Source organism: Falco rusticolus, chromosome 17 (genome assembly GCF_015220075.1).
Source record: "Falco rusticolus isolate bFalRus1 chromosome 17, bFalRus1.pri, whole genome shotgun sequence".
Lineage (NCBI taxonomy): Eukaryota > Metazoa > Chordata > Aves > Falconiformes > Falconidae > Falco > Falco rusticolus.
The window spans coordinates 6,985,035-7,007,520 of NC_051203.1; the positions used below are offsets into that span (position 1 = coordinate 6,985,035).

The 22,486-nt window shown below is 43.9% G+C and overlaps 2 protein-coding genes across 22 annotated transcripts in view; one reads left to right on the forward strand and one right to left on the reverse strand.

Annotated features, from left to right (window-relative positions):
- Positions 1-15,450, forward strand: part of MAGI3 (membrane associated guanylate kinase, WW and PDZ domain containing 3) — a 73,497-nt gene extending 58,047 nt beyond the window's left edge. Inside the window, exons 16-22 of one of the 4 annotated variants that reach the window (XM_037410480.1) lie at positions 2,905-3,090; positions 6,482-6,584; positions 6,693-6,825; positions 7,335-7,478; positions 9,663-9,801; positions 11,432-11,521; positions 12,001-12,291. In XM_037410480.1, coding sequence (XP_037266377.1) covers positions 2,905-3,090; positions 6,482-6,584; positions 6,693-6,825; positions 7,335-7,478; positions 9,663-9,801; positions 11,432-11,481 — 755 coding nt within the window. In that variant the 3' untranslated portion in view covers positions 11,482-11,521; positions 12,001-12,291. Of the gene's footprint in view, positions 1-2,904; positions 3,091-6,481; positions 6,585-6,692; positions 6,826-7,334; positions 7,479-9,662; positions 9,802-11,431; positions 11,522-12,000 lie in introns of all 4 variants that reach the window. The other 3 variants (XM_037410482.1, XM_037410478.1, XM_037410479.1) reach the window with 3 other exon arrangements.
- The window catches only part of LOC119158486 (putative homeodomain transcription factor 1), a 31,108-nt gene continuing 24,002 nt past the window's right edge, over positions 15,381-22,486 (reverse strand). For 5 of the 18 annotated variants that reach the window (XM_037410484.1, XM_037410483.1, XM_037410488.1 and 2 more), the window contains 9 exons: positions 22,361-22,438; positions 21,362-21,571; positions 20,846-20,974; positions 20,147-20,419; positions 19,318-19,449; positions 19,044-19,130; positions 17,848-18,003; positions 17,339-17,434; positions 16,146-16,669 (listed from right to left, as the gene is read on the reverse strand). In XM_037410484.1, coding sequence (XP_037266381.1) covers positions 16,199-16,669; positions 17,339-17,434; positions 17,848-18,003; positions 19,044-19,130; positions 19,318-19,449; positions 20,147-20,419; positions 20,846-20,974; positions 21,362-21,571; positions 22,361-22,438 — 1,632 coding nt within the window. In that variant the 3' untranslated portion in view covers positions 16,146-16,198. The other 13 variants (XM_037410486.1, XM_037410498.1, XM_037410497.1 and 10 more) reach the window with 10 other exon arrangements.

Here is a 22,486-nt window from a genome sequence, read left to right on the forward strand (position 1 = left end):
AAAATAACCAAGGTTAAAAGCAAAAATAAAAAGAAATACTGTGAACAGAAGTGAATGAGAGAAGCTGCTTGCAGGAAACCCTGGAGTCCAACTCAGTGGAAAGATCCGTGAAGCCTGCACAGGAGCAGTTCTGCTCAGCATAATCAAGCGGACTTGTATTCCCTGTGCTGATGGCTGCTGCTTACCCAGCAGTGCCAGGTAGAGGCTATTGGATAATTTTTTTTGCATGAAGTGGCAAGTAGGATCATCTTTCTGAGATTCATTCCCTTTGGCCATCAGGTTTGTGTTACCTGTGTCAGCCCTTGAAATACAAGCCAGCTCAGTGTGTTCACCCACAGATGAACACAATTCACTGACATTAAGGTACGGCTAACTTGTGAAATTGTTACTTGGTTCCTTTAGTTCCTTAGTGTAAATCACCCTTCTGAAACTTCCTCAGCTGATTCCAGTCAGATATAATGATGGTTTGAAAGTGTGTCTCTCTCTTACTGAGCCTCAGACACTTTCTTCTGTTTTTCCACTTAATTTTACTGCACAATAAAAAAAAACAGCGGGAGCGCAGAAAAATCCTGTTTCTAAATAACATTGTGCTGAATTCATGTGATATATATTTAGAGTGTGATGCAGTCTTGGCTCAGACAATGCCTTTCAAGAATGTTAAAGCCAGCGGCTTTGGAAGCGGCTGGTGCGGTGGGACAGCGCAGCAGCAGTGGTCCACATGCAGAGCTGCTGTCAGATTCCTGTGGCAGCAGCAGAGCAAACTGTCACCCTCCAGTGCATCATGCTGCACAGACAATTGTGTCCCATGTCAGAGTGGCCATGGGTTCACTGTGTTGTCTGGTCAGTCACACAATAAGAAAAAAACATTACAATACATTGGTATTCTGTTACGATATAACTGTAATACAGACAACATTTTTGTCTAAGGATCTGCTGCAAATCCCGGTTTATTTGATACTAGAACTGAAAGTAGAAGACAACTGAGACCAGTTCCAGTGCCGGTAACGTAAGCCCTGTGGTCCAGGTGGCTTCTAACACACAGGAAAAAAAGAGATGCTGGTGCATCCATAGGCTGTGTTGTGCTGAACGTTTCTGTGCTGCAGTTTAACATGAAGCTACAGGATATTTCAAAATAAGTAATCAGCCATTGGGTCTGCAACCCTGCAGTGCTTTACTCTTCACAGTTGTCTCTTAAGTTTATATATAGTCTATTAAAGAAAGCATAAATAAAATTTAAACTTACAGTAAATGCTGGAAGGCATCAATGTCTGTTTCTTTGCGGTAACTTCAGCATGTCCTAGCTCCTTCAAACAATATTTGATGGCTTTTTAATCTTGGGTGGCTGATGACCCTGTGAAAGTGTTTCAGATTTGCTGTCATGGTATTGAAAAGCCAGCTGATAATCCTGACAGGCACACAGTGTTCCTCACCTCTCCTATCCCTCAGAGAAAAGCATGTTTGGGAGAGCAGCCACTACAGAAAACGGGTATCCATCAAACCCGCTTCAGGCACTGGAGGCACAAACAGGCTTTTACATGAAATAGCAAGGAGAGCGTTTATGAAACATGCAGAGGTCATTCTGGAGAGGTGTTTGGAAATGAGTTACAAAGGAGCAATGCAGCAGTTCCTGTGCAGAAGAGCCTTGATGAGGGATTTGGGAAAGACAGAATCCAATTCTGCTGTGCTTTCAGGCATCCGAATGAATGAAAGGCTGTTTTAGACGCATGGGAAAGCATGCTGGCTGATGTGCTTTGATGTAATGCGAATCTGCTCTGTCAGGGCCACGTCAGCACGCAGGCAGCTCAACAAGCCGCTCTTGCCCCAGGTTTTGGTAGGCTTCCCCGACCACAGTAGCATCTCGGTGGCTGCCAAGTGCCATCTGCAATGCTGATGTTCAGGTCAGCAAACTGTAAAACAGGATCTCCCCAAGTGCCAGCAGGGCTCTTGGTGGGGAGAGCGTAGGAGCCGCCGAGGCCGTGCTGTCCCACGGGACAGGTGCCTGAGGAGGCACCGCACTGGAGTGCAGCATCCCTCCCACCTGGTGCCTTTTTAGTTCTACTTGTTCCTGCATTTGTGTTCACCTCTGGGAAAGTAACTAAAAGCAGTCTTTTTTTCCTTCTACTTCTCATGAAATTATATCTTCTTCTTGTTCTGTCTTTTCTGGCCCCATTGCTTTGGCCTCTAGAGGAACCTGCACACAGAGCAGAGTGTCACTATGGGAGGAACTGAGGAAAGCAAGCCAGGAGAGCTAGCTAAAATTCAAGACAATTACTACATGTGCAAGTTCATCTCAGAGAGCAGGGATAGGGAGCAGGTCTGTGCAGAGCTGAGCTGGCACACCTTGTTGTGCTGCCTGGGTGTGCTGAGGGTTGCTGCTGAGTTGCTCAGCAGGTTACTAAGTCGATCTCTGGCAGGAGAAGTTTGATTTCCTTTTGAAGTGCATGTAAGGTTTAATTTTTGGCTGCAAGGAGGAAGAGTTAATCTGTGCATCCAGATTTCTGATGACCGTAGTAAACTGGATGTCCGTAACTGTCTCGGAGTCCACACAGTGCCCCAGGGTCTGTGCATGAAATAGAAAAAAAAATACATTATAAGTGGCAAACCAGACTGCTTTGTAGTGCTCCTGGGACACATGGTCTTACGCAGCTGTGACCCGTTTCCTTCCTGTGTTTTCCCTTAGGCACAACACCTTGTATGTGGCAAGGCCATGCTGTCAGCGGTTGGCACTTCCATTCGCTCTACTGAGTGAAGCATTCTTCGTATTTGCGGGTTTTTCTTGTACTAGCAGCGCCACCCTTTAGAGCAGGAGCGGTCTCTGGTATAGCTGTGGCAGTGCTGGGTCTGTGTGGTACTTATCTTACATGAATATTAATCATGTTGCTGTGCCTGTTCTTGACTTCCTAGTGATTCCTCACAAGATCGGGCGAGTTATAGATGGGAGCCCAGCTGACCAGTGTGGGAAGCTGAAAGTGGGAGACCGCATCTCGGCAGTGAACGGTCAATCCATCGTTGAGCTCTCTCATGACAGCATAGTACAGCTGATCAAGGACGCAGGCAACGTGGTGACTCTGACTGTTGTGGCTGAGGAAGGTATGGAGGGTGCGTGGCCCTGGCAGGTGGATGGGTCCTACCACACTGCCAGAGTCTAATGTTTGTAATTTCTGAAGTTAACTCACTTAAAATGGAGTATTTTAAGATGTTTGGAAATTAAAGAGTGTGAAGCTCATCCATTTGCTCTGGAAGAGCTGAAGGCAGGTGGGGCAGAGAGATACAGCTACCAAGGTGGTTGTACTGAAAAATAAGATGCAAGTATTAACAGTGCGATGCAGGGTTAGAGAAATTCTCGTGGTTTCTCACATGAGAGACAGACGTGGAATGATGTCCTGTCCAGACCTTGTATTCTTCAACGAAAGAGAAATGACCTCTCCTGGGGGGAGCTACACCAGACACAGGATGATGCCAAGAGAGAAAATCTCACCACATACAGTGCCCGTCTCTTGCTGCTGCAGTCGCTGCCGGAGCTTTGTTCCAGCTGGGACACTAGGCAGCTAGGGTGCTTGCTGTAGGGCTGCAGGGACACCTGCATTCCAGATCCTCTCCATTTAGACACACCTGCCACATTAAAATACATAAATTACTGAATGTTGCATCCCTGGGATGCAAGAGAAACGTCGTGTAGTTCTGTCTGCCAAAGCTACCCTTTGAAAAATCATCACATCCCACCATGAAAACCTTGCTTGGGGTTTTCTTGCAGAGCCTCCCAGGCTGCTAGCAAATTCTTCACACGCAACTGCCATGTCAACTGAGCAGCAGAAGTGAGTATTCGTGGCTGCTTTAGAGACTATATTTTTCATGAAAGCTCCCATGCAACACTGCATTCAGTATGGTTTTGTTTCTACACAAGCAATTCACTATAAATATGTAAAATCCAGTCATTTGAGGAGAAAAGCTTCAACCCTGCTTCCCACTGCGTTTTTCTGGATTGCTGCTTATGGGTTTAATTAAACTCACTATCACATTATTTTGCCAGAAAGCTGGCTTTCTTCACCTTTTGAATAATAAATACCTAGACCCAGAATGTGAGTAAAGCCAACAGATGATTCTCTAATTTCACATGCATTGCAAATATGTAACACACTATCTCAGCCTGTAGTACAAAATTTCAAAGACTTAATTTTCCTTTTTATTAATGCTTGAAGCAGAGAGACTTCTACAAATTGTTGTTTTTCTATTAAGTTTTTGATTTTTATCAAATCTAATTCATTCCAGTTTGAAGGGACACACCTCAAAGCAGTTGCCCAGGGCAATGCTTAAAATGCAACTGAAGTCTGAGTTGGTTGCATTAGACCTGTTTCTCCAGAGCTCTTACTCAGCTTTGTTTTCAAAATAAGCTTTCTGAATATAACATTTTTGTCCCTTGTTTATGCATGATGTTACCTGGACTCTGTGTAAGAACTTTTCCCACTTCCTCAATTACAGATTTGTAGCCAAAATGTAGAGATAAAATGAGAACCTGAGGAGAATCAACAAAGGGAGGGGAAGAGAGGTCAGTAGCAGGTGATAAAACGGCTGAAGAGACCAGTCAGAAAAAATGTGTGGCTTAGAGGAGCTGGGGTTGGCGTGTTTCAGATGTAAAGAATTTTGTGACAGTGAAGGAGAGAGAAACAGAACATGTTCCACCAAAATGGAATATATTGCCAAGTATATCCTCCTTGATTTAGCTGGAGAAATACAGTTTAGCACACAGCATAACCTTCCATACAGCAGACTCTTGTAGAAAGCCAGAGTGGATGTGAATTAGTCAGGGCTTCAGGCGTTTTCCCCGCTGGATGGCGGGGAGAGGGCTGAGCCTCGCAGAGATGGTTCACAAGTTGCTGCTTAACACTGAGGAGGAGGCAGGATGCAGCTCCAAAGAGAAGAATGCCCATTTTGCCAGGAACTGTTCAGCATCACAAAGCATAAACCCTAACAGAGTTTGCTGTTCCCTGGTGCATCTTCAGCGCTGTCCTCTCAGACTTACAACGAAAATACTGCCTTGTACCCCTTCGCTGTCCCTCCTCGCTTTCACAGATGTGTGATCTTTGCTTTCCATATGAATAAACGAATTCCACTTCATGCGCCAGAAGACATTCTTTAACATTTTTCACAAAAGCAGGAGCCTGTCAGCTTTTGTCATGTATTAGCTGGAAACATAAGAGAGCAGGCTGAAAAGAGGACTGGAGAATTTGTACAAACAGATGGCATTTTTCTTGCCTGTGCTTCTAAATTAAAACTCTGAGTATAAACCACGATTAAAAGTTGACATTTTGTCTCTAGAGAAAAACCTCTTTAAGGCATGTCATAGTAATAGCACCAAGCAGTCCTGTGAAGGACTTGGAAGGTCTTGCATACCTGAGAAATTCAGTCTGATAATACGCATTATATTTTCCTTCCCTTAAGATGCTTGAGTGCTTTGTATATTTCACTAGGGCTTGCTCGTTCTTAACTGAGGAATGCAGTAATGTGATGCATCTAACAGAGGACTGGAACTTCCGTAGTTTTGGTGCTTGAGATACTTTTTTTTTTTTTTTAACCCTTATAAAGAAAAGGAGTATATTAGTTTATAACTCAGCACATAAGTTCATCTTGGGCCACTACTTGCCATTTCAGGTTCTAGCTAAGAGGCAGCTTTTTGAATAGCCGCTTCATGGCTCTGAAGTGACACAGACATTTTGTATCCTGAAGCATGTTTTTTTTTTTTTTTCATAAAGGCACTGGATTTATTGTAAAGTACAGAATCACTGTATTTTTTGTGGAAGGGAAAATAAGCTATTCTAAAAGATTTATTTAAATGTCATGCCTTTTAGGGAAGGTGAAACACTTTAAAGTTCTTGTTGATAACCTGACAGTGAACTAGTGCCTCCAGTGTAGTTGTGGGACCAGTTCATAACCTTTTCCGGAGCTGGCCAGTAGCAAACTCTCCTTTGTGCCTTAAATGAGTTGACAGTTTCTCTTTATCACTGAGAGTCTTCATCTCTGAATCCTCATTGCCTCTGCAGAGCCTCATTCTCCTCGTACCTTTAAAAAGGGAAATGTTCTCAAGTGGACATTATTCTTACAAAAATTTATTATATTGAATACCCAAACCAACTTCGTGGATCTGACTAGCCCTAATCCCTTCTGGTCTTTATCAATTCACAGTCTAAAACCCTTCTGTTCATGTCTGGTTCAGTTAAAATTGTGGGAGTTTTCTGAGGAAAAGCAGTGTAGGTAAGAGTAAAATTCCTAGGAATTTATTCCCTGGAACCAATGAACTGCACTTGGGTTCCTGGCTTACGGCGTTAGACCTTGGAAAATTCTCTTCACCTTGTGCCTGAGGTCAGCTGAGCTGTGGCATCCTTAGGAACAGCAGGCACAGCGCTGACGGTCACATGTGGGGAGCATGCCTCGCAGTATGCTCGGGAAGCTCTCTCTGACCGTTGATTTTGTTTGAATTTGTTAGAACACCGTGGTCCTCCATCAGGAACAAACTCTGCCAGGCAGAGTCCGGCTCCACAGCACCGACCACTGGGATCAGCACAGATCAACCCTTCCGGCACAGACAGGTACAGGCCTTTGGGGTTTGGCGAAAGGAATGGACAACAGCTAGAAAAGCTTGACCAGAGGGATTGTTAATGCAAAGGTGACATATGTGTCCTTTTACCTCTGTGTAGGGGAGCTACGGAAGGTGAAGCTGGAAAAGAAGTTTCAAATAGTTACAGGCTTTCCTGGCCCGAGCATAAGCATTTGGCACAGTCTGATGCTGGCGTTGCTTCAGTTATTGGTAGCCGTCACTCCCAGGTACAGGAACCGTCCAGAGGGCGCGGAGACATGCAAAATACTTGTCCGTCCAGACACCACAGTGGCATTGCCACGGAGTGTTCAAAAGCAGAACAACAAAGCATTTCCCTGTCAGACACGGGTAGAAAAGTTGCGTACAAAGATGCCCCAAAGTGCTTCACACAATGTTTTTGTTGATGTTTTAGATTTTTATGATCTCCTTGGTGTAGGTGGGTACTCATTATAATTATAAAGGAAACAAAAAATGCTTGCAACAGGGCTACTACAGACCCTTTGGCAAAGTTTCTTAAGGAAATATCATGCATATCTGAAACTTAGAAGGGAAATTGTTCTGTATGTTTAGAATTAGAATGAAACGATTACACCTAGTCATACATGAGCTGTGATGAATTCAGTTTAATTCATGGATTGCACATTTGTCAAAATACAAACATGTGTGAAGCATTTTTTCAGAAAAATAAATGTTTGAATCTGCCTACAAGTCCTCATCTTTTTTCCTCTGCCTTCTCACACAGAATCCTGGCTGTTTCCCAGTAGAGTTGGAAAGGGGCCCTCGAGGGTTTGGATTCAGCCTTCGAGGAGGAAAGGAATACAACATGGGCTTATTCATCCTTCGGCTTGCTGAAGATGGGCCAGCTGTCAAAGATGGGCGAGTACATGTGAGTTTGTCTTCTCTAATCGATTTGTTGATCAAGTTGGCCTTTTGACACATTAATTTACCCGTAGTGGCAACAACCCTTGTTTTTTCACGAGTGCAGGGTCCAAATAGACAGAACAACATCTGGGCAGCTGCCCTTCTTCCAGCTGTTACTGTGCAGTGACAGCAGATGCTGCAGTGTTAAGCTTTTAAAGGAGAAATATATGAAAAGCTCTGGCTGTCCAAAATGAACTGTCCGTCTGTCCTTGAGTGACAGTAACATACGTGTCCCAGGGTTTGAGCAGCAGCTACTCAGCACACTTTAGGAGCCCAGACAAGAAATTGCACAGTGGAACAGAGAACTGAAAGGAGAATCACTGTCAAAGTCAGGGAATTTGTAAGGAACGTTGTGTGTACATTGTGCTATTGCTGTTCTGTGCCATGTTTGCAGATCCATGCCTAACTTTTTTCCAAATTTTTGTGTGTTAATTCTTATGTTTGTGTAAGGAAATAATTTTCAGGTGATGTAGTAACAGCAAAATACATGGGCACAACAGCAAAGAACAATGGTGCGGGACAACCTGTGCCTGCTGCCCAGAGCTGAATTTTCAGAGGCTGGAGCGTGAAGCTGAAGCAGGTGCCCATGAGCTGCCGTCCCGCGTGCAGCCTGGTGCTGCATTGCACGTGCGGCCATCGGCACAAGGCTCTGCCTCCATCGCTACTATGATTTGCAGAATAGGGCTGACACAGATACTTGCTGGGGCTACTGTGAGGCTTCATTGGATGTGGAGTTCTAGGCCCTATTCTTTACAGTAATCAGCTTATTTCCCTCATGCTTGAGAAACTACATGAATGTAGCATTTAGTACTAATATTTTCTTTTGTATTCCTCCTTCGAGTAGCGTTAGACTAAGCTGAGGGCTTTGCTTTCCAGGCAAAAGCAACCAAAAGGTTCCCAGCTGACTGCACTCTGCTTCGTGTAGATGACCTGTGCCAAGGCACGGGTCCGTGTGGGACCGTGACAGCACAGTATGGCTGGAAGCGCTCCACCTCCCCGTGCCAGCTCTGCCTCCTCCGCCACTTGGCACGAGCTGTGCAGGGGACGTGTGTCCGCAGGGATGTGTTCGCTGCGATGCTGGGGGGTCATGTCCCACAGGGAATGTGAGCCTCTGAGGCTGGCGCTGGTGGCTGTGGAGGAGCAGAGCCACGAGCGCTGTGGCTGTGCCGTGTGTCCCCAGCAGCTCAGCACAAGAGGCTGCTCTCACCCAGCGTGAGGTTGGTTCGCAGTTTTCATGTCATTTAGTTTCTCCTCCTTCAGCTGCCAAATGGTGTCATTTTCTGACTGTACTTTTGAAACGGTGACAATGAATTTCTCACCCGGTTAATGGCAACTGAGCATGATGGGGGGGGCACGTCGTGCAGTGTGGCCATCCTGTCCTGTCCGGTGAGTAACCAGCCGGTGACCTCCTTTGGCAGAGGCGGTTGATTTACCAAAGCCCAGACCGTTCCCTTCAACCGCTGATTTTATGCACTAGTGACATCCTTTGGCTGAGCCTTGTATTGCGAAACAGGTTTCGTGACCCCATCTGCGGGGGTGCGATTCCAACCCCTTTCCAGCAGTCTGCAAAGTCCGTGTGAACTGTAATTACCTGCCCAATACCTCTGCAAGTTGCTAATTGGCCTCGTAGACGTTGGTACTGACAACTGCATAGTGACGGTCTCTCCTACCTGGAAGAAAAAAGCCCATTTCCTTACATAAAGCCTGTTCTGCCATGATAGCACTTGGCTCCTCATTAAATGCAGAGAAGTTGCTGTTACCTGGCCAGTGTGATGTTGAAACAGGCACGCGGGGCCAGGTTTGACGTAGTTCATCCACCGGCTCCCTCCCATCTAATGGTCCAGAATGAAAATACCTTGAAGCACGGTCTCGTCGCTTGTAAATAAACGGAAAGATAGGTTGAAGTAATCTGAGATCTTTTATTGAGCTGGCTGAACAGAAGACCTGCGTGAAGAGATCTGAGCTGGCAGAGTGTTGTGTTGTGTCATGTTGATCAGCAGCCATGGAATCGTGTTGCTATTGCTGAGTGGATTGTAGCATGAGAGGAAAAATATAAGCATCTGCCTCTGTTTTTTCCTTTCTAAATTAAAAATTGGTTTACAGTGTCAGAGACACATGACAACTAACCTGGTTGCTCTTTTCTTGTCAGGTTGGTGACCAAATTGTTGAAATTAATGGAGAACCCACCCAAGGAATCACTCACACACGAGCCATTGAGCTGATTCAGGCTGGAGGGAATAAAGTTTTGCTGCTGCTGAGACCAGGGACTGGCCTGATACCAGATCACAGTACGTCATCTCAAGTGCTGTCTCATTTTGAGGACCCAAGGCAATAGAGTACTGTCTGATAAGGAAACGTTGGTGTTTGCTCCCTGGAATAGTTAGCAGTTTCCTTTCTGACAGCTGTGCAGGTGTTCATATTTACTTTAAAATAAAAGGAATATTTTGAGTAAAAATAATGTATGCCAAGTACCTAGGAATACTACACGGTGTGAAATTACTGCATATTTGCAATTGTAGTAAGTTTCTCAGCTCTGTCCAAGCTAATCAAGTTTTCCTGTACAAATGTGATAATTAACAGATTGCCTTTTAATTTAAATTAAAATCCTCTAAGATATAGTAATCAGTTCAAAATGCCTATATTGTTAAGAATATTATTCCTGTACTGGTTTTAGCCTTCTAAATTACAGAACGCTTTGTTTTTCAATGCCAAAACTTCAGAAAGCAGGGAGAGAGACAGCTTTGCTCTCAGAATGGAGTGAGTTTGTTTAAAGGTGCAACTTCTGCATCCACAACAGGAAAGCACAAACTGGGGGTGGGGGGGGGGGGCGGAGAAGGACAGACAAAAAAGCAAATGCTTTCAGAAGCTCTGAGTTCCACTACAGAGCATGGAACTGATGATTTTGAGTCTGACTTAGGAAATGGTCAGAATCTACAAATCAAAAAGTCTTGAGGTCGTGGTAGTATTCTAAAGCAAAGAACACTTTCTCTCTGAGTTGTTCTGTGTTCTCTCTTTTAACTGTTGATGCCGACACCAAGATTAAACTTCTTAAATTGTAGGGTCACTTTTTCTGATTAAGAGCTTTTCAGTAACAGTAACCAACCATGAGTTCATCCTTTGAAAATTTTAAAACACACAGTTTGAACTACCACATAGTGTTGGGTTCAGTCATTTACAAGCAGCAACTGGCATCCGCTCAAGGGATAAAATCTGCTCAGAACTTTCTCCATGTCTTTCCTCCAGAGAGCTAGAAGATGGCCCCGAACATCTTACTGTTCCAACCTGCACAGCACAGTAAAATCAGTGAATTAGCACATGGCATAGAAACAGCCCATCTGTGATCTGCGAGGTCTGTTCTGTGCCGTCTTGCTAGATTCCTGGCTGGCTGGGTTTCTCTCTCACACTGAATTACCTTGTCATTAAGGGTGAAAGTTAAATATAGTCTTTGTGATCTGAGGAGCTTCTGTTAAGGCCCTCTTTAACACCAGCCTTTACAAGCTACAGGAGAGGGAAGCAGTGTGAGGGCACCTCCAGCTCTCTCCTTACTAACAGCGATTTAAGCTTCATATAATTGCAGCAGTGATAAATAGCATTTATTCTGCACCACAAGGGCTGCACAGGAGTTACCTGGAATCACTCCTGGCCCTCTGGCTCACAGAAATCTCCTGAGTCTGAGGTAGAAACACAGAATCGTAGAAGAGTCTGAAGAAACCTCTAGAGACCATCTGGTCCAGCCCTCTGTCCAAACTGGGGCCTGAGATTAGGTTAAGCAACTTGGATTAGATGGCAGCAGCGGAGAGGGGAAGGATTTTGTTGCCTCTTGTCTTGCTGTTGATCATACATTTCTGATTGAAATCTTGCTTGCTGTACTCTGTGATTTTGGTATGTAGTTCTGGGCTTTTTCTCTTCCTCCTTCAGGTTTGGCTCCTTCCAGTCTGTGTCCCTACGTGAAACCTGAGCAACATTAAGGGCTTTCAGTGCTTTTCTTGGTTTTTCCTTAAAGACTTGGTAAATCTGCATGTCTTGTGTTTCATCTCTTCCTATTATTAAAGTGCAAAGCTATGAATAACCTCAGCTTTTCACTGTTTTCAGTTTTCTTTTAGCACAGCAGTTTCAATTCATTGGTTTTCTTGTATTAAACAATGTAGGTCAGGGACTTCCCATTCTGCAATTTTGCTGTGTAGGTTCTAAAGCTGTGCTGATGCAAGACCGTGTCAGTCCCGCAGAGATCATGCCAGCACTCTAAGCACAAGTGTTTTTCCAAGATCACATCCTTGTGGTGGTTGTAGGTTGTGGAACAATGCAATATAGAAAACTGACCCGATCAGACTTTTAAGAGTATGCCACTACATAATCTTTTTTAAATTGAAGATTTCATATAACATCATGGAACCTCAGTAGTATGCACATTCCTATAACACTTAGTGATTTTTTTATTTTATTTTATTTTTAGTAATTTAGTCAAATCTCTCAATGTTCGCTTCCAGGTGATTGGGATAGTTATAATCCATCTTCGTCAAATGTAATATATGAAGAACAGTCACCATTATCTTCATCTTCGCATCCTGCTTCCCCATCTGAAGTGTGTTATTTACCAGTACCAGGAGAAGCTTTAACCAGAGTTCAGCTGTCTGAGAAACTGGAACAAGCAAAGAACACTGTGCCTGAAAAGAGAAGCACTTTAACTGAAAACCAGTTTGAGATGAAGCCTCAGTCTTCTCCCCAGAGAACAGAGAACAGATGGGAATGTCCCTCCAATCCTGGGTTTGAAATCACAAGAGGTAGCTTGGAAGCAGAGACCAGAGGAGACAGATCTGCAAGTCCAGAAAAGTTACGGGCTGCTGAGGGACACACTCACAGAGGATTCCACAGCCCCAGAAAAGGGGATCCTGAAAAAGCCTATGGCAATCTCTCACACAAATCTGACAGTTCCAGAAAGAGTGAGAGCAAAACCACAGAAATAGGGATGAACGATAGTAACAAAAAAGAGTATCCCAGTGGAAATCGGGGAAGGTCTGCCAGTCCCCAAAAGCATCTCGGTAAGCAAGGAAACACAGAAACAGTAGGCAGGTTACAAGAATATCAAGACAGAACAACTGGTGGTGATAAGATGCCTGTTGAGCAATTGAAAGGTGGAAATGGTAAAACAGGAGGCACCAGGAGAGACACGAAGCAGAAAACAACTGGAAAGACAGACGGGTGGTCTCCAGAGCGACGAGATGCAGCATTTGGCGAGAATATATTCCCATTCAGTGACTCTAGGAGAAATGCATTTGAGGATGAAAAAATAAGGAAATCAAGCTCTGGAGAGCCAAGTTCCAGCAGATTCAAAACTTCCAGTCTTTCCAATATTCCACTGCTTTCCATGGAGAAACAAAGGCGGCCAGAAACACAGGAGACTGTTACGCTGAACAAACAACACGGGGAGAGACACGTGGAGCTGCCTGATGAAACCAAAGATGATGGAATTTCCAAATCTGAGAGCAGTTCTCCAGTCAAGAAGACGCCGATAACTCCTGGACCTTGGAGGGTACCAAGCGCATGTAAAGTCACCCAAGCAGCAGGTGTGGCTGAAAAACGGGTTTGACTGATGCTTTTTTTTAGAACATGTTTTAATCAAGTTTCTAATAATGGTCATTTAAAAGCATTGTTTCTTTTCGCAAAATTGTCAATTTTTTCAGAAACTGGTTAGAGGGTGGAAAGTATTTGATTCGTTCTTAAATTATCTAAGCTGCATGAAGGACCTTTTGGATCGCTTAAATGAAACTCCTCCATAAGCTGCTGTCCCCTTGCCCTTTTGAAGGCGGTGTTCTGCTGCTCTCAACGTTGCACTGCTACGGCTTTCTCAGATAGTATTGTGAGTTCCTGAACAAAATTATTTAATGCCTATATTGCCAATGTGATCATGACTCACTTCTTGTTCTTGTGCCAAGTTATCTACTGTATCTGGTCAATCTGATCCTTGTATGTATTCCAGTCACAGAAGAGGCAAGGTTTTGTTTGAAATGGGTATTTGCTCAAGAGCATGTTGCATGTTTACATAGGAAATATGCATGTTCTTACTGGTTCAGTAAGAAGATGGATGAGTTGGTTCTATCAATTCTAGGGCAGCAAATGAGCCACTGATGCTGTTCAATTGATGTTTTTCTTAAATTTTTATACCTAATATAAAATCGTGTAGATAAAAATTATATTTGACATAATCGATGTTTTGTAATTTTGCTTTTTATGAACACAGCAAAATTGCTTTATTTTCTTGATTCATAAAGATGCTTATAACAACTGCTCACAAACATCTGTCCAAAAAAATTCCAGGTTCTGTTAAATAACATAATTCCTTTTGGTTTCAGTGTGGCGCTGTGTCATCCTTAGCATTCTTTGTAAATGTAATCAATGAGTGCACGTTCATTTTCAGCCTCATTGTGGTGCTGTAGACTGAAGTCCCATCTTTAATTATTTAATGGTAGTTAATTAGGAATTGGATTTTTTCCCTCTGTGGAGAGAACAACTGATCTTTAGGACAGAACCAGCCACCGTAGCTGCTTCTTAAATGAAGCTCTTGCCTGTGTACGTCAGAAGTCTCCTGTATTTTACTTTGAATGTCTGGTCTGTTCCAAGAGTGCTAAACAGGATGATTTACGGGGTACATGAAACTTAATATCTGTCATCTGGGCTAGAATACATATTTTAAAAAGAGAAATGTTGCCACTAGAATCTACTGACACATCAGTCTGTAAGAACAACAGACTGCATAAATTGAAGGGTTTTATTTTATTTGTAGTTTTAGTGATGATTTCCTGACGTGGTAGGTTTTTAATGACTGCAGAAGAGTGGTAAAAGGAGCCCACTGGTCCAGTTTGCAGAAGGAGGAAGAAGTGTAAAAGGTCAAATTTACTTACTTGGGATAAAATTCAAACTCAACACAATTTGCTCTTTGAAAGGGAGTGTGTGACTATCTTGTTTTGGCTTTGAAACATTCTGTGTTTTTAAAGCTCAGTGAAGCACGGTGCATCAGTTCCGAGTTGACTCCTTCAGCCGTAGCGATGACTACTCAAACAGCTTTTTTAACAAAGACTTGGAAAATCAAATGGGCTTTAAAGCAGACCTGAATGGTGCTCTGCTGCTTGGCATTGGATGATCTGTTGAGATTTGCTGTGTAGCATAATACATACAAATACTCCATCTTGTGGAGTATGACTGTGAAAATATTTAATACTTTGAAGTAGCCTATGTAGATATTAACCATGTATTCTTAACAAGAGATGCCGTTTTATGTTGAGTTGTATGCACTTGCCCTAACCACTGAATACAGTAACAAATTCAGACGTTTAATACAAAGACAAATTAGCACCACTGAAATTATTTCCCTGTCATCAACCACCCCTATATTTTTTCTGTATGTTAATGTGACCTGATTTAGTGTCTTACCCGTGTGTGATTTCTCCTTCCATGGAACTTGTATCTGTACTTACTGTATCAGATGTCTTAGCAACGTGGCCTTGGAATGCTAAGCAATGTATGGATGTACTGGGTGTAAATGTTTATATATTGTACAGCACCTTTATACATACTTCTGAGGTTCTGACTAGAGAGAGACCTGTAAATCGCTCATTATTTTTTATATAGATATTAAAGAGAAACTCCAGTTCATGGCCTGTTGGTTCTGCACTGTATAAAATAGATTCTTTGTTGACTCTCAGTGATACTTTAAACAGCTAAATCTACGACCCAGGTTTTCCCCACAAACATAATACTCTTCTGGAAAACAAATGCAATTTATTATTAGAAGTTTCCTTGACTCCCTGTTCTAATAACAAATGTTCAACAAAGGTATTCAAAAAATCATCAAGTCGTGTAGAAACAGTTGTTAATGATGAAATACTTGTACTGTAGGTTTATTTGTACATTTTGATATATAAAATTGTCATCTCCTTTTACATCTTACAACTTTTCCTTGTACAGAAAATAGCTGTAAACAATTTGCTACCAAAATTCTTACGCCATCTTACCCCTTATGTGAAAGAATGAAACTATAAAAAGACATTCCTCAGTTTTTGCTTTTTTTGTTATTAATAAATAGAAGATAGCAGAGTCAGTGAAGGAAAATGGAAGTTTAACAGATGTCTTTAAAACATTTTGTTTCTCTCCTCTGCCCTTTTCTATGCATTCGTTACTTTTGGCTGAGGAAGGGGAAGCCTTTGCCACATCTCTTGCACTGGGCAGATTTCTTCCTCAGGTCCTCGCTGCGAGGCTCTGCCGTGGTGTGGAGCTGCAGCAGCTGCTCCCCCCACTGAGCAAAGCCAGCTGCCCAAAACGATGCGTCCTAAGAAGATGATGCCCCTGGGCCAGCTACTCGTATTTGGCCCCATTAACTCTGTGTGTGCATGCCATGGGATAACTTTGCTGACTGCTTAGACCAGTTTATTCTGGATGTTGTAGAACGGTAAAGCAGAGGGAGAACTTTTGATATGTACACTGAGAATCTGTTTTAAAAATCATGATCGCAGATTTCCGTAGTTTGAGAGCACCTCTGCTTTTTGCCCAAGCTACTGGTTCTCTTCACTGGTCCTTCTGGTGGAGAGGGCTGAGTGTTCGTTCGGTCAGTTCACGGTTTAATTTTCCATAACTGAAAAGAGATGCTGAGAGTGAGTACAGGTGTGAACGCCACAGGGGGCCAAAAGCTTTTCATCTACAGGGGAGAGTGGGGGGGGGGTCTGCTTTGTCCCCCCTGTGCTGAGGGCTCGGCTCAGCAAGCTCCCGTGTAAGGGGGAGCCACAGGAGGACCGTGTCTTCAGGCTGAAGGGAGAAACCCAGGACTCTGACTAACGGCTTGAAGTGGGCACTGAAGTCCTCAGCGGGGCTGAAATTTGTCAGCCCCCTCCTTCCCCACCACAACTGGCTCAGGGCGAGGGAGAAGAGCCTCATGGAGAGGGAGCCCAGTTCAAACCTTTCTGCTTGGTGGGAGGAATTGGGCAATGGTACAAAGTGACCCCTACAAGATGTTCCGTGAGTGGTGGGAGTTATACTTACTCTGATATTGAATCCTAGAAGATCACTTACAACACCTGAGACAGCAGAGAGTATTACAACACGTGTTATATTGTAGATTAATGGATTCATGGTCAGTCCATACAGCCTAAATGGAGTATCTAACTCCTGCAGTGGAAAGGAAGGGGAGGTAAAGTCCATTAGGGTTCATCCATACCAGAAGCAATTAATCCTCTGACTTTCAGCTTAATACTGGCTCTCTGGCAGACCTTGCTAACCGTGCACTGCCTCAGCGTCCTTTCTTACAGGAACATACAGGAATTCCCACTTTGTACTTCAGGCCTCCCAGCTCAGCCGTGTTTTCTAACAGCCGTGCTGCATCTCAGAAGTCTCCTTTGTAGCAACACCGGCTGCGTAACAAGAGCTTGGTACGACAGGCTGCTGAATGTGCCGAGGCTCATTTATGTCACTCAGACTATGCTCTTTCTTTTCCAAATACCTGCTTTGCTACTGTCAACAAGCTTCAACATAGAAGCTGCTGAAGGAAAAGGAGATTTAAGCAGTAGGGAGCTGTGCCGTGTTCACACCAGCCTCTCACTTACCTAAATCACAATAAGCTGCTACTAATCACATGTTTGCAGCACTAGTTAACCACATTGGTCTTGTGTTGCTTGATCTTATGCCATAGGCTGTGGAAAGACAGAGAAACTCCCTTTGTGAGAACTGACTTACCTAACAAAGAGAAGAGAAATGGGAAGAGCAAAACCACAGTCATTGTCATTAGTCATTGCTTCCATAAAATTTAGTACCTGTTTGTTTTTAGGGGGAGCAGTTTACCTTCAGTAGCTTTGTAGATAGTTTCAGAACGTTGTTTACAAGAGAGAGCTGCTCTTTCTTATTTGGCTTCTTCTCCATCTTTAGGTATAAGTTTATCTGCGACAGAGGGACATTACAGATCAGGTGTTGATACTCCAGCACTAGCCCCCAGCTAATTTCTAAGAGAAATTAAGAGTCATTTTTCTGTTTACCGTCACTCCTAGAGAAGTGGTTCATCCACTGACAGAATTTAGCAGTGATAACGGTTCTTTTCCTGATTGACATGGTTAACACAAACACGTTAACCCAGAGATAAAAATAGTGTAGAATTTTAGAATTTGAATCTGTCCAAATGTTTAAGAGCTCATCCCTCCCCAGGTGTACAGTGTTTTATTGCCTTCTGTCCAGCACAAGGGTTGATTTCTAAATTTTAAAATTTGATCACAGTATTTTTTAAGCTGGTTTGAAATGCAATAATTATATCCAAACAAACCACAAAGCAAAAGGGAGAACAAGCTAAATTAAGATACCTGTTCAGTGAGCAAAATTGAAATATTACTGTATTTCTTGTTGGTTTCAGAGCCCAAAGATGCCAGACGTAGTAAGAAGAGAAGAAGTGCTGCCTCCCAGATTAGGAACTCCCAGTTGTAAGCTGCATTCAGAAATGTTTTGTGACCCTTAAGAACCTGTATTAGGGGGGAAAAAAAAAAAAAAAGGTCAGTAGTGAGTAACGTGCCCGTTCTTGGGAAAAGTGCAGAAGCATTGCCCTTACTGCTCCGCAGACATCCGTGCTCTGTGGCTGCTGACAGTTCTTCCCTTGAAGTGTAATTCATTCATGTCACTGGGTTAAAGCAAAAGGTCTTGTTTCTAACCTGGCTTTAGCTTGTTATTTGTTTTTTTTCTTTCCGCTTAGAAGAGGATGCTTGTTCTTGCTCTTTCCTCCCTCCAGTTAACAGTCAATGTAATGGCAGTGCCTTTCCTCTCATGGGTGCTCGTCCCACTGGCAGCCTCAGACCACCTAGGCCGGGCTAAGCTGGTTCTGCCTTTCCCAGTATGTGCTCGCCGAGTCTAATGCAGCAGGACTGGGATTGTCATCGCTTTCCCCAGAAACCCGCAGCACACAGCAGCAGTCACAGTGGCAAGAGTTAGTATCTACTAATCTTTTTTTGTTTACTAATAAAATTTACTAATCTAATTTGCTACCGCAACTGCACCCGCATGGTCTCAAGAACTTCCCGAAATATTGTAATTAATCTCTTGCCAAAACCAAAGAAACCCAAGGGAACAGCCCCAGCATTTACACTGCTTACTGAAACACAAGGTTTAAAAGGTGTAACTAATAGTTACTGACATGCTTTGCAACAACAGTGGCTAGAGAGGATGCTGCAGTTGGCCCCCTTAAATAAAATGTCCTGTGAACCTCTGAGGTACTTGGGCAGGCTTTTGTGCAGAAAGGACAGGGCTGTCTATGTCCTGAAATTTTCCTAATGATTACAAAAACTCAGACTTTCCTCTGCATACATAAGAGAATTAATATCTATTACCAACTAAACATTACAAAGCTTTTAAAAAATGCAAAACATTCCACATTACTTTGAAGACAAACGGCTACAGTTCAAGCACCTATGGGCTGGCAAAAGAAAAGCCTCCAGCACTTTGGGAGTTTTCCCCCTACTTCTTAAAAAAACAAAAAACCAAACACCAAACAAACACGTTAAAATCTCACCTGGGCACAGCATATAAAAGCAATTGAAAGAGCCAGTAAAAAGATCGATGATACGACAACGTCCACCGATCGCTGGGGGCCTCGCCTCTGCAGAAACAAAGACAGAGTCAGGTCCGAGGCGGGATGCAGAGCTGTCCAGGCTCATCACAAACAGCTGCAGCTGCTGAACCGTTCGGCCAGCGCTGTCCAAGTGCTGGAAGCAGAGAGGTAAAGGACACGCACCGAGAGACGGGGCTACTCCCCTGCAATGATCACACCTTGGGTCAGCACTCACCTTCAGGTAGGAACGAAGGGATAACCAGATCTTAATGTTTTCTACCTTCTTGAGTCTAAAGTGAGGAATTTCATATTTCCTGGCTTTCCGAGCAGATGTAATGTGACTAAAAAGCTTGGCAAACAAAAACCTCTGTGAATTAAAAACAAAAATACGCATACACAAATTAGTCTACAACAAAAAAATATTGCTGCGTGGTAACTGGCAGAAGAGGTCAGCCTTGCGGCATGCTGCAAAAGCCAGCTGGGGGGACCCTGGTGCCCAGCCTCCCAAGTAGATAACTACAGTCACCTTGTGTATGGCAGAGGGAGAACTGCTGTTGCTGCGACGCGAGATTAACCACAGAGCTCTCACTGAAACAGAAAGTAACACCAGCCTGCCTGCCACTCAACACTTACAGCCACTTTGACAAAGCTACTGTCCACAGCTGTGAGAGGGCTGAGGGCGATGCAGCCGCCTAAGCTAATGCTCCATCCTAGAACAGGCCAGCTAAGCTGGCTGCTTCTTCCCAAAGAGCTCTATGCTGAAGCGTTCACGTCCATGCGGAGTGCCATTTCAACACGTTAAAAAGGTTGGGTTTCCCTTGGGGCCAGGCTAAGCAGGGGGAGCACAGGGGTCAGGAAGGCTACTGACAGGTTTAAGTTCGTGACTGATGAACACGAGTCTTACCGGAATCTCCTACCTAAACTTCTGGGGCCTCTTAGCAGCTTTGACCCTTCAGCCTGCTGAAACATGCTTGTCTTGCCAGCGTCTTCTGTGATGGGCAGCATGGTTTTGGTACAATGCCTGCCCTGGGGCTCAGGAAAGGCAACAGTCCATTTAAACCTACCTGTTTGTATGTTCTCTCAGCGACACACATCATGAAGAAAAACATCCAAGTTAAGCAAAGTCTTTCAAGGAAGTTGATCGCAGACAGAACAATAACAGGGATGCTAGCAGGTGCTCCACAGAAGATGTGCAGAAGCTCCTTTAGAGAGATGGAGCACAGCTGCTCCAGGTTATCTGTGCGGAAGAGTCTGTAGAGGAACGGTAGGAACGCTAATCCAATGGTGATGACGTTTCCCAGCATCTGATACCCCGCTCCTTGCTGGTAGGCGTTAACCTGGCAAGCAGGAACAAAAGTAGGCTGATTACCCAGGGTTTTGCATCAAGGAAAAGGCATGCTGCTGTGGCAGCATGAAATCAAGCAAGCATTCCATTCCCCTTCCCTTCAAAGGGCATAACCTAAAATAGTTCCACCCACTTCAGTCCAAAACGAACGACAATCAATCAGTCAATAAATAATAAAACCACCACCTTCAGCACACTGCAGCTGACAATGATCAGCACTCGCCAGTCTCAACAGGACTTCCTCAATTTTGGTTTACGCAATTTTGAAGTAAGAACATTTGGGACAGCTGTGTTTACCACTGAAGAGGGACCACTTTTATACTGCACTTCATATCTGCACGTATTGCTACTTTCAGGTTTTTGGGTGGTTGCTTTTTAAAGCGTGAGGGAAGGTTGCGATGCCTTACAGCCCTCTTACCCTGCTCATGATAATCCCACTGATCTCCAGCACAGACATGTCCACCTTCTTACAGTCATTCCCTTCCCAGATCAGCGCGCTCACTTTTGCAGATGCTGGACTTGTGTTCTGCAGCCAAAACAAATGGTTCTATAAAAGAGAAAAGAATGCAAAAGACGTATAATCGCTTTCTGTCCTGCTATTAAATAAAGCTTTTCCCTAGAAAACATTTAGATTGAGAGGGGGTTCCAACTCTGGGTTTGGGTGAAATACTTTGTGTTGGGATTAGCAGTGCTCCAGATAATACTGGCAGGAAGGAGGGAGCTGATAGTTGATACTACTTAGATCATTCCGGACTTCCGTGTGATTAGCACAGCTGACAGAATGGGCTCATCCAGCAGTAGGTTTCTCACATTATACCAACACCACTCAGATGTGTCTTCCATCATATTTGGGCAGATGGGGAAAAGGCGGGGGGGGGGGGGTTGTGTGGAGTCTTTCATTGTATTCCCAGCTCCTGGATACAAATCAACAAACCTGCTGGAAAACATCTTCCTTCACATCCCGCCTGGTGCCTCTCACAGTCATTTCCTCACTGTCGCTGGTGCAGGACGAGCGACATTCTGGCCCGTGAAGCAGATCGTCCCAAAGCATGTCTTCTGTCTCAGAGTCGTGGCGAGTGCTTTCTGAGTCTCCCCGGCTCACACTGCAGCTCCGGGATCCCACGCTAATGCAGGACCTCACGTCCTTTGAAGAAGAGCAAGATTTATATAGCACAGCCCCGTGCACCGATGTGCAGAAACACCTCCTCCTCCTACCAGCAATCAGCTACATCGGCTTCCCAGGGCAGCTGAGCACTCCCATCACAGCCGCCGGGTCCCAGGTGTGACAGACACTATTGCTCCGGGACCGTTTCTGCAACCAGCTTTTCTACACAGGAAGTCACACAGCATCAGCTCTCCACCTCAGTTCCAAACTTTACGACACAAAAATTGACTTATTCATTCTAATGCAAAAGTTTCCTGGCTTTTGCATCATCTCTTAAGATTTCATTTCTATTTTGTATTTATTTATAGATTTTTGTATTTAGAATTCGATATTCATGTATTTTATTTCTACTTTATTTTCAGGTGGATGGAGTGGCAGGGGGTGAGATAATGAAGTGAATGAGTATATATCACAGAACAGATTGATTTATTTATTTATTTTAAAATCGAAATTTATTAGCATAAAAGTTACAATACAGTGCTGCCCCCCCAAACCACAAGAGTAATTGCAGCAATTCAACATGAGCAATTAGAGGCAGCTTGGGCCATACTGCACTGCCAACAGAGTGGTTTTGTTTGATTTGTTTCTGTTAAACAAAGTAGTATACTCACAATTGTGAACAAAGTTTACAAAGCTGCAAAGCAGCAGGGAAGGAGGCCACACCTTACACCTGAATTTAATACCCCATTTAATCACGGTCTGTGCTGAAGGGAAGAAAGTCCCTGCTCTGGCCAGGCTCAGTAAAATCTCTGGAACTTATGACCGTACCTGACTATACAATGTGGATTCTAGTTCAGATTCCACGACACTATCAGAGTCTCTGGCACCTTTCAGGGCTTGCTTCACCTGCCAAAACCAAAGGAAAACCAGCTTGTTATCCATAGCAAAGGACCG